This window comes from Rhincodon typus, chromosome 14 (assembly GCF_021869965.1).
Source record: "Rhincodon typus isolate 14 chromosome 14, sRhiTyp1.1, whole genome shotgun sequence".
NCBI lineage: Eukaryota > Metazoa > Chordata > Chondrichthyes > Orectolobiformes > Rhincodontidae > Rhincodon > Rhincodon typus.
The window spans coordinates 17,569,738-17,585,911 of NC_063345.1; the positions used below are offsets into that span (position 1 = coordinate 17,569,738).

The 16,174-nt window shown below is 40.4% G+C and overlaps 1 protein-coding gene across 5 annotated transcripts in view; it reads right to left on the minus strand.

The window, feature by feature from the left end:
• Positions 1-16,174, minus strand: part of col4a6 (collagen, type IV, alpha 6) — a 380,416-nt gene that overhangs the window by 45,771 nt on the left and 318,471 nt on the right. For all 5 annotated transcript variants that reach the window (XM_048605112.1, XM_048605109.1, XM_048605111.1 and 2 more), the window contains 4 exons: positions 14,108-14,251; positions 12,592-12,705; positions 8,032-8,213; positions 4,920-4,983 (listed from right to left, as the gene is read on the minus strand). In XM_048605112.1, the coding sequence (XP_048461069.1) occupies positions 4,920-4,983; positions 8,032-8,213; positions 12,592-12,705; positions 14,108-14,251 (504 nt within the window). The remainder of the gene's footprint in view (positions 1-4,919; positions 4,984-8,031; positions 8,214-12,591; positions 12,706-14,107; positions 14,252-16,174) is intronic.

A 16,174-nucleotide genomic window follows, 5' to 3' on the forward strand; every position in this document is an offset into this window, starting at 1 on the left:
TAGGCAGAAACAATGGGTAAGGCCAAGTAGATCTGTTTGTGGATTGTGGGAAGAAGGTAAAAATGGGCTGTGCTGGGTTGGGGGACTATGAACTTGGAGGTAGTTGGGGACGGGGTGGAGTGAAGAGATTACTAATTGAAATGAGATTAGTGATCATTGTGGACATAATAGCCTGATGTTCAACAGAGGGGTCATGGTCCGAGGGAGAAAGGAAGGAAGAGCCCAAGCACTGATGCTCAACCTCTGCAATGTAGGGGTCAGTACGCCAAATAACAACAGCACCACCCATGTCAGCAGGTTTAATTACAAAGTCAGGGTTGGCTCTGAGAGCAGTCAACTCAGAGAGAGGTAGGTACGAATGGGTAAAGGAGGGGAATTGCGGGGTTGGTCCAGAGAAATTAAGGTGACTGTCCACATGAAAACAGTTGTCTATTGGATATTGGACTAAAGAAAATGCATACAATGTTTTAAAGTTTAGTGGGAAGCCTTTAAAAAACATTAGAGGACCACAAAGAAAAAACAACAAGTAAGCGAGGAAAAGTTGGAATATGAAACCTCTGTAGCGAGTAACATAAAAAGGGATTGCAAAAGCTTTTTTTTGGATATATAGAAGGTAAGACAAAGGCAACAATGGACACTGGACAATTGGAAAATGAGGCTAAAGAAGTAATAATGGCAAACAAAGAAATTGTGGAGGAACTGAATAGGTGGTTTGCATCACAGTAGGAGACACCAGCAGCATACCAGAACTTCATGAGAATCGGAGTCAGAGGTGAATGCTATGGCCATCACTAAGGGGAAGGTGCTGGGGAAGCCGAAAGTTTACAAGGTGGATAAATCTCCCAGGCTAAATAAACTATACCCCAGAGTTCTGAAGGAGATAGCTGAGGAGATTGTAGAGGCATTTGTGCTGATCTTTTAGGAATGGTCTGGAAAATAGCTAATATTTCCCCTGTTTCAGAAGGAAGGGACAGAGGCAGAGGACAGAAAACTATCAGCCGATTAGCCTGACCTCGGTCGTTGGCAGGATTTTAAGAGTCAATTAGTAAGGATGAGATTATGGAGTGCTTGGAAGTGCATGTTAAAATAGGGTTGAATCAGCGTGTCTTCATCAAGGGGAGGTCATGCCTTTCAAATTTGTTAGAACTGTTTGAGGAGATAACAACTAAGTTAGATGAAGAAGAGCCAGTGGACGTGATCTATTTGGATTTCTAGAAGGCCTTTCACAAGGTGCTACACAGGAGGATGCTATATAAGGTAAGAGCCCATGGTGTTAGGGGCGAGGTACTGGTATGGATAGAGGATTGGCTGACTGGCAGAAGGCAGAGAGTGAGGATATAAAGGGGTCTTTCTCAGGATGGTAAATTGTGACCAGTTGAGTTCCGCAGGTGTCAGTGTTGGGACCATAACTATTCACGTTATACATTAACGATCTGGACAAAGGAAATGAGAGCATTGTTGCTAAGTTTGCAGATGACACAAAGATAAGTGGAGGGACAGGTAGTATTGAGGAAGTAGAGATGCTGCAGGAAGGACTACAGAGGCTAGGAGAGTGGGAAAAGAAGTGGCAGATGGAATACAATGTGGGAAAGTGTGAGGTTTTGCACTTTGGTAGGAAGAATAGAAGCATAGGCTATTTTCTAAAAGGGGAAAGGCTTTGGAAATCTGAAGCACAAAGAGACTTAGGACTCCTAGTTCAGGATTCTCCTAAGGTTAACATGCAGGTTCAGTTAGCAGTGAGGAAGGCAAGTACTATGTTAGCATTCATTTCAAGAGGAGTAGAATACAAGAACAGAGATGTACTGCAGAGGCTGTATAAGGCTCTGGTCAGACCAAATTTGGAATATTATGAGCAGTTTTGGGTCTCATATCGAAGGAAGGATGTGCTGATCTTGCAGGGGTTCTACAGCAGATTTATAAGAATGATCCTGGGCATGAAGGGCTTGTCATATATGGAGTGGTTTGAGGTCTCTGGGTCTGTACTCAGCAGAGGTTAGAAGGATGAGGGGGGAATCTGATTGAAACTTAGAGAATACTGAGAAGCCTGGATAGAGTGGATATGGAGAAGATGTTTCCACCATTCAAAGAGACTAGGACCTCAGGGCACAGCCTCAGAGTGAAGGAAAGACCCTTTAGAATTAAGATGAAGAGGAATTTCTTCAGCCATAGGGTAGGGCATCTATGGAACTCTTTGCCACAGAAGGCTGTGGAGGCCAAGTCATTCAGTGTATTTAAGGCAGAGATAGATAGGTTCTTGACTATTAAGGGGATCAAGATTATAGGGAGAGGGCAGGAGAATGGGGTTCAGAAACATATTAGCCATGGTCGAACGGTGGAACAGACTGATGGGCTGAATAGCCTTATTCTGATCCTGTAACTCCTGGTTTCATTCATAATTACTATATTCACATTCCTTCAACTTGCACGAGGCCTTCAACTCGTTTAATTCAAATGTACAATCCTTTATAACAATTAGCATTTTCTTATTGTCTGATTTCAAAGCATCTGAAACTACTTGTAATTGTCAAACTGTGAAATAGCCGGGACCCTACTGTGAGAATGGATGGTTGTGAATCAATCCTGCGGCAGTAATCCAAAAATGGAAACCTCAGGAGTATTTGAAAAGTCACAGTGCAACAGCAAGCAACCTTTACATTTTAACACTCCCAGGCATGATTTTATAAATAGGTATTTTAAATGCATTGGCAGTTTCCTTTGATAGGTGATTTTGACAGTTCCTCCTGATCCTTTTGACAGGTTCCACGTGACAGTTTTATTTTATATGTTCTTTGGCAATTGAATTGGCAGTTGCAATGAGCTTGACAGTAACGTGTTTATTCAATTTTAATGTGTATTTATGTCTTCATTTAACAAGTTCAAAAGTCACCTTATCTCCTCAAGTCCTCCCCAAAGAGCACCCAACCTCTACCAAAGGTATCCTGGCACCAGATATAAAGGGATACTTTATCTCTCGAAAGAGGTACCCTGACTATCTAAATAAACCCACCATGTTCAGACCCTCTCTTTCCAGATTTAATCAGCATACTTTGGACTTCACACTCTAAACCTACCAAAATCCCACTTCAGTGGAGACAACTCATGATTTACATGGCCAGTTACTTATGTAAAACATACAGGTGTGAAACATTCCTTGTTCCCGTTCTTGCCCTGGTGAAAATGGGAGATAATGTGTTCAGGGGCAGAATTTTGCATTTTGGGCATTTCCGCTATTTTTGCCACCAGACAAAATTGGCACCTTTGTGTCATGGCAGTATCCTGGATGTTTCACACACCTTCCAGGTCTCTATTCCAAGGTATCATTGTATTGAGTTGTTCGGATCTTCTGCGTCATCTGTCATCCCCAGGTTTCATTGGAAGGTCACACTCTAGCTGAAACTGAAAGACTGCTCACTTGTGCATAACCAGCTACTTAGAGTTGTAAGTAAGAGGGAGAGTTATGGAACTCCTATACACAGCATGTCAGATGCAGTGTGTGGCTTGGCAATTGATCAAGTGTACCTGCTGTGGTGACTGAATGAGGTCAGTCAGGCGGATCTCATAGAATATCTGTCCCCTGATGAGGGCTGTTAACCCGATTCAATCAGGGAATGTCAGAGGTTCTGTTCACTCTGAGAGCTAGCTCTGAGGGAGCTGGATCAAAGTCAAGGATTTTCCACATCTAAATAAAGGGTGACTTGGTGACGGCATACCAGCCTCTGTGGAATTATTTCACCTGCCCTCCCAAATATAACACCGCTATAAGACCATAAGATGTAGGAATAGGCTTCCACCCGTTGAGTCTGTTCTGCCATTCAATGAGATCATTGCTGATCTAATAATCAACAATTCTACTTTGCCTTTTCCCTCATAACCCTTGATTCCTGTACTGATTAAAAATCTATCCCAGTCATGAATATATTTAATGTCCCAGTCTTGATATCCCTCTGAGGTAATGATTCACTACACTCAGAGAAGAAATTCCTCCTCATCTCTCACACAGTTCTGAGGAAGGGTCACCGGACCCGAAACGTCAACTCTGATTTTCTCTTCACAGATGCTGCCAGACCTGCTGAGCTTTTCCAGCGACTTCTGGTTTTTTTTCCTCCTTATCTCTGTCCCATCATCTTGAAAACCTCTTTTAGGTTACCTCTTCACCTTCTCTTTTTCAAGGAGAACATAGTTAACATTTCAAGTTCATCCGTTGTAACATTCTGGTGAAGGTCCTCTTTGCCTTTCCAGGGGCATTCTGCAGTGTGGTACCCAGACTGATCCAAAATACTCCAACTGGGGCTGAACAAATGATTTATACAATTGTGGCATATTTTATTTCTTTTTCGATTCTATTTGTCTCTATAAACCTACAGTAATTTAGATGTTTTAAAACCACTTTACTGAACAATATTGCAGTCAACTGATGTTCCTGCAGCTCCTTCAAAATAAACAGAGACACAGTTTCCTCCCATGTTGTCAAATTTGTGACCTCATTGAATGGTGAATCACAGCTTTGATTCTATTTACCACTGAATTGCCAATCCCACAGGTTGGTGGAACACAAGTAACTCACACAGACTGGTATTACCAAGCACAGTTTGATTTGTTTCTTAAGTTGAGAGTTGAGCAAAACAAATGTACGTTTGCAATTTGTTGTAGCAATTATAGCAAAGATTCCAGTAAGGAGTCTAATGTTTAATACATGGAAGTAACAATGGGTAAGGAGCAATCTTCACTCTAATCTGCATGGGTTTGTAATAGCACAGCAATCCAGGACTTAACATGGAAGAAACAAACAGGCTATGACACAACCAATGTCGTGCACATGAGCAGCCTCACAGTGATCTTAAAGAGACCACACAGTGCAATGAACAATCATCCCACAGCAAAGAGAAACTGGAGGGAAGCAGAGCTGGCCAACTTCTTACCTTTTGGACCAACAAGACCCCATTCACCAGGGTACCCAGGAGGACCTGGTGGACCATCATTACCCTGTTAAATACAATATTGTACAGTGAGCTCCAGGTGGGTATTCAAGACTCATGACATACACAATCCACATTCCAACACACAGTTTTACCATGTCAAACTACTGACCAACCTGAGGAATTAATGCATCTTATAATGACTACCATTCATCTTCCATCTTGTGGTGATTCCTTGGAGTGCGATCCCACCATGACTAAGAAAGACTGTAATATTTGAACTTCCAGCTTTATTTCCTTAATTTCTACTTAAAGCTAAGAAGGTCTGCAATGTGTAACTTTCAACCTTATTTCATATGTTTTATGCTATACTATAATTACTGCAATGTTTAACTTTTAACTTTGTTCTTTCTATCTATCTTGTTTTTATGATTCTGTACCTAGGTACTTGTACCTAGGATGGTGCCTTGTACACTTTTCACTGTGCTCCTGTACTTTTGTAGTTGAGTATACATGACAATGAAATCAAAATAAAACAAAATAATTAACAGTCAACCTATTAGTCAGTATAATAATATAAAGTGCTACAGCACTTTTGTGTGATGATACAAGCTCCCTTCTCCACTCTGCTGACTTCTGAATCTTACTGAGTGATGTTATATTGGCATGATGGAGTTCTGTTCATCTTGCAATCTTATTGATTGAATGGATACAGGTTTGAACCCTCTTCTTTGCTAAACATCCAGTCTCAAACAGACCACCACCACCATTCTGCGCCATGTAATAAAAAATTCACAGGGTAGCCAGCAGTTATTGCCCATCCCTAATTGCCCAAAGGGTAGTTAAGAGTCTACTACATTACTGTGGGTCTGGAGTCACATGTAGACCAGACCAGGTAAGGACAGCAATTTCTTTCCCTAAAGGACATTGGTGAAACAATTAGACTTGCATTTCCAGATTTTTATTGAATTCAAATTTCACCATGATGGATTTCGAGCCCAAATCCCAAGAACATTACCTGGGTCTCTGGGTTAATACTCTAGCAATAATACCACTAGGCCACCTGTGAAGCTCACAGTGTTAGTTGTGCACTTTCTCGAGTTTCTGATATGGAATGAGTGGGACAAGATCACTTAGATCAATTCAGTGCTCCAATTCAAAATGTTAGTGGGATACACTCAGCCAAGTCAATGTAAAAGGTATTTCCAAATAACGAGAAAGATTAGACAACAAGTAACAACTATGGGTCATTCACAACCAGTGCAAGAGCTACACTAGTGGAGCCCTAAAGGAGGGTCAAATCCTGTTGCCTTGACCTCAGAGAATCAAATTAGTCAGGACAATATTGAATCAATTATTGGTGCAGAATGTCAAAGACAAATTCAATGTCACATGGTAAAGCTTCACTTGGGAACATCTCCATATTCAGAAGGTTAATAATTTTTTCATGAAATAAATTTGCATTATTTTGAATGCAATATGAATCCTTCAAATGCTTTGGGGAAAATATTTCAAAATCAATCATTTTTATCTATTGTTTGTAGAGATCTTTAGGTAAGCTCAATATATTTCCTAAACTGCACATGCACACACTAGTACTTACTGCAGTTTAGCAAACAAATCAAACTTATTTTTACATATGTATTCTGACTATTCTGAGGTAAAGCTTCTGCTTCTGGTAATAGGAGCACACATCATCATTTACATATCACCAAATGTAAAATTGGGCTGCATCTTAATTTTTTGTAAATTGTCTTTGGCTTTAACAATATTCTTTGATACGTTAAAGAGTGCTCACCTGGTTCAGTTTAATTAATAGCACTTAAAAACGTCAACATTTTTAATCAATGTCAATCCCCCACCTGAGCACCATAACACCATTTTAAGTGACTGAACATGATTTTTAAAACTCTCCAGAACCATAGTCAGTTTTTTTTAATAAACCATAAATAATTCAAAGCTTTTAAATTGTATTTTTTGGTGCCCTTGTGACTAAAAGATCACTTTAAGGGCAAAGGTTTACAAGTAGACAGAATTATTGGAATCTAGCAATAATGGTGAATTAAATTACAGTTATAATTTATTTTGTGGGCAGAACCTATGCAAATCATCACAGAAACCTGATTTGCTCTGGACCTAATTTGAGCATGAAATTCCACAATCATTTGCACTGGTTTTGCTGATTTCAATCAAAATGTAACGAAATAAACAACATAACCTTCAGAAACTGCAGATGACTATGTGGAATGAGTATGTTGCTGTCATCTCCAGATGAGTTATGTTCTACTGTTTTTTTTTAAATTAACTGTAAAGCACTAGTTACAGTAGTAAACTAGGTCGGTGTGTAAATTCATTCCTGATGGAATGAAACTGTTCAAAATGATCCCAGATTCGATTCTTCGTCTGTGCCAAGATAAAAGTCAGCCAGAGGCCCTGCTCCAGGTCAGCAACTTCTAATAGATGTCAAATAAGAGCGATTATCTCTATATCTCCTACAACTTATAGGTATCTTCCTGCTGAATTCACATACAAAGAATGATCATTGATACAAAGGGTGATTTTAGCTGTGGTCACTTTTGTAGCATTTGTCTTTGAATCACAAAGTTGAGAGTTCAAGTCCCACTCTGGAGATTTGAGCACAGAATCTGGGCTAACTCTCCAGCATAATACTGAGGGAGTGTTGCTTTGCTGGTGGTGTTGTTTTTTGACTGAGACATTACACCAAAGCCCCATTGGCCCTCAGGTAGATGTAAAAGATCCAATGGTATTATTTCAAAGAAGAGTCGGGAAGTTATCCTCAGTATCTGCTGTAAAATAATACAATGTCAGATTTTCTAGTCAATATCACATTACAGTTTCAGGCCGTTTGCTGTGCAGGAATCAGTTGCTATGTTTTTTTTTGCATTACCTCAATGACTACACTTCTAAAAAAGTATTTAATTGATTGTAAAGTGCTTTGGGATGCCAGAGGTTTGCGATGTTATATAAACAAGAGCCTTTTTTTGCCCCCATTATCCACCTAATTCAGCCTGACTGACTGCCTTTACAATTGGAGGATAGAAAATGAGGAAGTTTCTTTGGCAAAGAAGTGACACAGATTGAACAGGATCCCTACCAATTCTCCTGTTGATCCAGGGAATCCAATAATGCCAAAGGAGCCCTTCGGCCCTGGTTGTCCTGGTGGTCCAGAATATCCCGGAGGCCCCGGATCACCTGGTCTACCTTTCCCGAACCCAGAACGGCCTCTTGGTCCTGGGAGTCCAGGACGACCAGGTGACCCTGGAAAACCTTTGTCTCCTGTTTGAAAACAAATACAGAGTTCGCTTTAGCATTTAAAATGAATTCCGTGAGATAGTGTTTCCACTTTCAGTGCAATTGGCAAAATGGGTGTTATGTGTAAATAAAATTCTATACATTTAAAGCAAATATTCTTAAAAACATTTACCCCTCCCAAGTTTCCCTCAAGCTCACTTTCATATCACAAAATGTGAACTTTGCCATGGACTAGTAAAACTGAGCAACATTTTAAAACTCACCTTTTTCTTAAAATAAAAAGTGCTTTAAAATATATTCAAGAGTGGTAAATTGCAGCATCTTGGTAAATGCACTCAATATTGGGTTTACAATAAAACATTTTTTATGGTAGTCATCAAAACTTTGTGAGTAAATTGACTTTAAATAGGTTTGGATTTAGATTTAGATTTAGGTTACTTGGTCATGTGTACTCAAGTGCGGGGTACACATGTACAGTGAAAAGTGTACAACATCACACCACACAGTGCCAGTTTTATGAATGCTAAAGGTCTGCGATGGGCCTACTATCCTCTGCGCTGGGTTCACTGAAGGTCAGTGAAGTCCACCGCCGAATACCATCCAGGCTCAAGAGGTAAGTAAGGAAAATAGAAGATAGTGAAAGACCAAGAAAAGGGAAAAAAAGAAAAGAAAAGCAGTCAGAGCAGACAGACTCTGGCTCAGGAGCCCGACTCTGCTACCATCTTGGTTCAATGAGAATGGTTAAAATATTTGCTGCTCAGATTGGGAGTGCACTCGTCAGCTTCATATTGCATTAAATAAAAAGAACTTATAAACTTTACAAAGAGTGCTCATTTTTGTCACTACACTCAAAAGATTCCCAAGTCTCCTAGAAGGCCTGTGAGTGAGTGCAGTCAGCAGAAAACCCCACTGGTGGGAGTATGATCAATTTCATGAACATGGCCCGTTTCTAGTAAAAGATATTAAATTGGGGAAAAAGTTTTCAGAAACTCAGCTTGCAATGAACTGAATTTGTGCTCGAAATTCTGCAATCTTGCATGCTTGTTATGTTAATTTTATGTAAATTGTGTGGTAAAAAACAACACTACCAACTGGAAACCTGTCCCATGTGTGTTAAGTTTAGCTCACGTCAATAGACCTGGGTGAAGAATACCAGTCCAGACATTGACCTAAATTTGTTATTTTCTGCAATGTTTATAATAGGTCAGAAAGAGACAATAAGACCTTTCTACTACATCTTCAGTATCACTGCCAATTCCGTGTCCATTGGTATAGAGAAGGAAATGAGCAAAAAGAGCCATAGCTCAGTATTCCTGTCATGCAGAAGATACAGAAGCTTGAACACATGCACCAAATGGTTCAAGAACAGCTTTTTCCCTACCATTATTAGACTACTGAATGGACTCTCTAACTTTAAATAATGTTGATCTTGCTAATGTTAATCTTGCTTTGTGCACCTCCTGTGCAGCTGTAACCTCGTATACCTCACTCTCTAAACACCGTATGATCTGTATGTCCTTGTTTACTATGATCTGCCTGTACTGCTCACAAAACAAAGCTTTTCACTGTACTTAGGTACATGTGACTACAATAAATCAAATCAAATCACATTTCTGCAGTCTGCTCACTCCATTCTTCAAAGAGAAGATTCAAGGTGAGAACCGTGAAATAGTCTCTTCCTAATAGTGATTAGCGTATAGTAATATGTAAATACTCTGGATTTTTAAACACGTATGTTGTTATTTTGTAATTTAGTCATTGTGCATGGGAAAAATGACAATTTTGCTTCAGGCCACCCTTCAGTTTGACTGGAGCTGGGGGAGTAAACTTGCTGCCTTTATCTCTTAACTGTATTTCAAATGTATGCTGTTCCTTTGTGATACTTTAGTTTATTTGAGTTGCTTATAGCAAATTTCACTCTGAACATTCTTTTGCCATTCTGCCAGCAGCTGTGAATTTTTACACACTCAATTTCAGTTCTACTTCTGACACCATGTTCTGAGCTGAAGAGGCAGCAGTTTGATGAGAATAGATTCTTTACTGAAGTGTCTATAGGGTGGCTGCCTGTAGTGTGTGCACCTCATGGGAAAGGTCACTTGACACAGACCTGGGAGGTCATTGGTAAATGATAGTCATTTTAATCTAAATATAGTACTAGTGTAGATCTCCAAACGCCATCAATATTTTAAAGCAAAGAAGGATTAAATGTGTCATCTGATTTTGTGAAGGAAATATTGTACAGACATTATGCCACAATAACAACAGACTAGCCAAAATATTATACCTTGTCCATTTAATTAAACCAGCAAATCACAAGATTAAAAGGTGAGTACAAATGAGGAAGCCAATATTTAATCCTTCCAGAAAGAACCCCTCAGGGATCATGGTGTCCAAAATTAATTCCAGGGTTTTCATCTTACTTTGAAGCTAATTCAAGGTGTTGACCACATAAGTAAAGATATCCAGTTATAATTAAATATCTATAACTGGACATTGTGTTAGGGGAAATCTAATTATTGAAGCACTTCTGAGGAGGATGCAGCTGGCACAATACATTAATACATTCATCAATTGTCTGTGTAATCCCCTTGAATGTTTTTACGTGATTTATCACTTGTTTCAGCCTTCTTATCAGAGCACTTGTCTGAGCACTTGTCAGTTCATGGCACTTGTTCCAGGTAAAGGCAAGCAGCAAATCCTGTTAGTTATTTTTTTGGCTGTGTTAAGATTTTTCTACATTTTTACATGCGATAGTGTATCATTTCAGATCTCACCTTAATCCTGAGGAGGTCTGGTCAGTACTTTCACAGATGACATGAAAATTGGTGGCATGTGTGGTAAGTAGCAAGGAGGAAAGCCTTAAACTACAGGATGATACAGATGGGCTGGTCAGATGGGCAGAACAATGGTAAATGGAATTTAACATGGGAAAGTGGGAGGTGATATATTTTTGAAGCCCTAACAAGGCAGTGGAGTACACGATGAATGATAGGACCTTTGGAAGTACAGAGGATCAGAGGGCCCTTGCTGTGCACGCCCACAGATCCTTGAAGATAACATTACAGGTGGTTAATATCATTAAGAAAGTGTATGGGATCCTTGCCTTTATAAGGTAAAAGTATTGAATTCACAGGCAAGGAGGTTACAATGGAGCTGTATGAGATGCTAGTTAGGCCACAGCTGGAATAGTGGACAGTATTTCCTCACCACACTTGGATAGGCCCAGTTATTTTTTTTCCTGAGACCAGAGAAGGCTGAAGAAGGGAACCTGTTTAAGGTGTACAAAATTATGAGTGGCATAGATAGGTAGAAATCACAGGGGAGGTGATGGCCTAGTGGTATTATTGCTGGACTGTTAACTCAGAGACACAAGCAATGTTCCAGAGACCTGGGTTGAAATCCTACCATAGCAGGTGGTGGAATGTGAATTCAATAAATATCTAGATTTAAGACTCTAATAATGTTGATTGTAGGAAAAACCCATCTGGTTCACTAATCCTTACCTGGTCTGATTTACACAGCAAGTTTTAAGTTAGGGATGGACAATAAATGCTGGCATAATAAACAAAAGACAAACGTTTCCCCTTAAAACAAATGTCAATCATGAGGGGCATCAATTTTAGGGGCCTGGGGGGTTTTAAGGAAATCTTGGCTGGGTATCTGCAACTCACTGCCCAAAGGGATGATAGACGCAGGAACCATCACAACATTTAAGAAGTATTTAGATGAACATTTGAAGTGCTGAAGCAAATGAAGCTGTGGGCCAAGGGCTGGATAATGGGACTGGAGTAGACAGGTTACTGATATTTTTTTTAATTCATTTTTGGGATGTGGGTGTCGCTGGCTGGCCCAGCATTTATTGCCCGATCCTAGTTGCCCTTGAGGTGATGGTAGCGAGCTACCTTCTTGAAACACTTCAATCCATCTGCTGTGGGTTGACCCACAATGCCATTAAGGAGGGAATTCCAGGATTAAGACACAACAGGCCAAAAGGCCTCTTTCCATGCTGTAATTCTCTATGACTATGTGAAGCCAGGAGAAACAGACGTGCGTTCCCCAACCCTAACTCCACATCTCAATGGTCATCACCCACTCCCACAGCCCCAGTTACCTGATCTTCCTTCCACACCCCAAACTGATAGCTGCTCTCCTCAGTCTCGATGCACAACAGGCTCAGGCAGATCAAAGATGTACCTGAGGCCTGAGGCCCTAATGTGGATTTCTGGGGCCTCTATGAATAGCCGTGTGCTGGCCTACCGCATGTTGATGGATCCAAGAAAGGTACAACTATCAACTGAAGCTATAGCAGGTATTCAAGTACCATATGCATCTACCCTCAAAATGCTACACCCAATCAAAATCAGACAAGATGGTAAAAATATTAAAATTTAAAACAGATTACCTCTCATCCCAGGGAACCCTGGATTCCCAGGATTACCAGGGTCACCTCTTGCTCCTGGAAAGCCATCTCTAAAAGGAGGTGGGGGCCCGGGGAATCCAATGTCACCCCTATCACCTGAAGGAGAACAAAGGCGTCAAGTAGTAAACAGCCAATTGCACACATGAATGAGAATTTAACTGTGTCATCAAAATTATTCACGTGAAATCTAAGACACTAAATGTATCCAAAGCACAGAGAACAATTTGTCATAGAAGCTGGACATTGTTACCATGGTTTCAATTATAAATGGTTCAGAACTGGTCCAAATATTGTCAAAGAAATTATTACACATCTGAACATTGGTTTGTGCCAAATCAATCAATCAAATGAAATTGCATTTGAAATTAGTTTATGCTATACACATTTCCCTATTAGCTTAATGAGTGGAGGTCATGCTTGACGTAGATTGAACCTTTTAGTTAAAAATACTTTATTCACATTTGGTGAAAAATTTGTTGAGCTCCACTCAGACACCATTACAGAAACAGGCTACAATTGACCATTGCACTCAATCATGGGAAAACAAAGAAAACTGGAAGGTTTTGTTGCTCGTTTGAGGCCTGCAAGTTTTACCTCCTAGGTCTCAACGCTGTGAGGCTCTTCTCCATCAATGGGTAGGAGCACACTGTCCGAACTAAGGAGGCTGCCAATTGAGAGCCTAGCATGTGGGAGTAGTGGAGTGGAGAGGAACTGCAAAACAGGAGAGGGCTGCATGGCGGCTCAGTGGTTAGCACTGCTGTCTCACAGCATCAAGGACCCAGGTTTGATTCCACCCTTGGGTAACTGCCTGTGTGGAGTTTGCACATTCTCCTTGGGTGACTGTGTGGAGTTTCCAAATTCTCCCTGTCTCTGCATGGGTTTCTTCCGGGTGCTCCAGTTTACTCCCACAGTCCAAAGGTGTGCAGGTTAGGTGGATTGGCCATGCTAAATTGCCCATAGTGTTTGGGGATGTTCAGGCTAGGTGGATTTGCCACGGAAAATGTAAAGTTACAGGGATAAGGTAGGGTGGAGTGGGCCTAGGTGGGATCTTCTTCGGAAGGTCAGTGTGGACTTGATGGACTGAATGGTCTGCTTCTACATTGTAGAGATTCTATGATTAAACATTGCTTGTAACACAATTGAAGACCAATCCACAGATTTCAAGAAGAATACTGCTCGATGTCCCATGCACCATGCACCCACTCAAAAGAGCACCTTAAAATATGGAAAAAGAACTCAGGCTAGGTGACCAAATAATCTGGATACTTCAACCAGTTTCCACAAGTCAGATGGAGTTAAAGTCACCCCTTCAGACTCTGCTTTACGCATACACAATACAAGCTACAAGTATGTTGCACCTTACATTGTAGGGCCAATCTTATTTGTTATTTAAGGCAGTCCCAGCCAAAAGGCTTATTCATTTATCTACTTGAAACAAGCTGATGGAAATGGCATCCACTTGGAAGAAGGACAAATCTGCTTTGAAATTGCAGCTCACCTTTTATTCCTTTCCTGCCTCCGGAACCAGGGAAGCCTGGTCTTCCTGGGCTGCCCATTTCTCCCTTGTTTCCATCAAACCCTGGCCGGCCTTGTAGACCAGGAATGCCTGGGAAGCCAACTACACCAGGAGAGCCCCTCTCGCCTGTAGTAAATCAAGATAGAAAAGAACACGCAATATAAACTTCAATCTGTGGCCAAACTCTATTCAGTGAAATGGAAAGATAGTAAATATTAAAACAGAAACAATATGGTCAGGAAGTATATGGAAAGATAGTAAATATTAAAACAGAAACAATATGGTCAGGAAGTATTGAGCCAACAAGAGACATACAGTACCCAACTGTGGAGGCACGCAACTTTTCATCTGTTCCATGCAAACACATAAAAATGGAATGTTTGTGGAGAACGAGGACACATGCACACTGATGACAGTTTTCATGATGGATGAAAATTCAACTGATGAAGAATCAAGATAACTGCTGAAGTACAAATATATGCACCTTTGTAAATAGACTCGCCGAGAAAATGGATCTTGGCCAAGTAAGCTGGTTGCTTTTATCAGCTCAACATAAAATTGCACAAACAACAAAGGTGACAGCACTAGAAAGAATGGAACAAGGAAAAGCTACTTCATCCATGGCTTTTTCCACGGATGAGGTACAAACCCGAGAAAGGGTATAGATCAAGAAGACACAGAAAACCGCACAAAGTAGATAGTACACCAAATCCAAAACATGCTCTCTTTCCTTTTGTACAATTTCTTTGCTGCAACACGGCACAAACATGAACATATCAGACACCTAAAAAAAGGGGAAGTGATGGCCTAGTGGTATTATCGCTAGACTGTTAATCCAGAGACCCAGATAATGTTCTGGGGCTCAGGTTCGAATCCTGCTATGGCAGATGGTGGAATTCAAATTCAATAAAATATCTGGAATTAAGAATCTAACGATGACCGTGAAACCATTGTCGATTATCAGGAAAAACCCATTTGGTTCACTAATATAATTTAGGGAAGGAAACTGCCTTCTTTACCTGGTCTGACCTACATGTGACTCCAAACCCACAGCAAATGTGGTTGACTCTTAACTGCCCTCTGGGTAATTAAGGATGGGCAACAAATGCTGCCTGGCCAGTAATACCTTCATCCCATGAATGAATAAAAAAGAACATCTTATCCTATGCATATTGGTAACTATTAGCTGTCTGATGAAATCATGTCATTCTGTACAGTTTCACATCTCAGCTAAATATATCTATGTCAGACAGTTGTGAGCCTGTTGTCCAACTCTTCAAAGGATGTATCTAGAACCACATACAGACGCTGACAGCTTCCTTATGCTTCCACTGAAAAACTTGTGCAGCAAAGCTACCAGCATGTAAAGCTCCCTTAAAAGCTTTTCAACAAAGTACTTTAACTTCAGTCTCAATGGATAAAAGCCCTGTTATCCAGGTGGGTATTTCCATTCATCTAGCTACCATCCATGTTGCTGTAGGTATTTTTACTCTTGCCATGTGCCAATATTTGTACCATTTTTGAACTGAAACTCAGGCTACTTTGTACTCATGATATTCAGGGGCTGTATCATAAAAACATAAAATCATTGTGTTTTATGATATTGCAGTAAAGTGACTTGCAAGCTAGTTCATCAGGATGGTGATGTTCTTTAATAATAAGTCAATTTCTGTCCTTTAGTCTGTAATGATCTCAACAGGTTTAGTGGTAGAATTGAAGTAATTTGCCCCAGCCTGATTTCTCGATCCAATCAATTCTCAGTGAAGTGTTGGAAGAAGAAACACAGGCTTCAATGGATATCTGATTCCTGGCTGTGATTTGAAGACAGAAATTGGTGTCAGCAATTGTACCCACATGAACTTTGAGCAGTTCCTTTGAAAAGGTTATTGCTTCCATTAAAGTACAAGTGCTCCAGCAGCTTTTAAGCTCCCAGCGCTGATAGTGAAAGGCACTATTGGTGCAGAAATGAAAATGCTTTACACAAGTGCTGCACTGTTAATGTAAATCATGCATGCAATCCAAATGAACTCTGTGTAAAGTGGAGGAAGG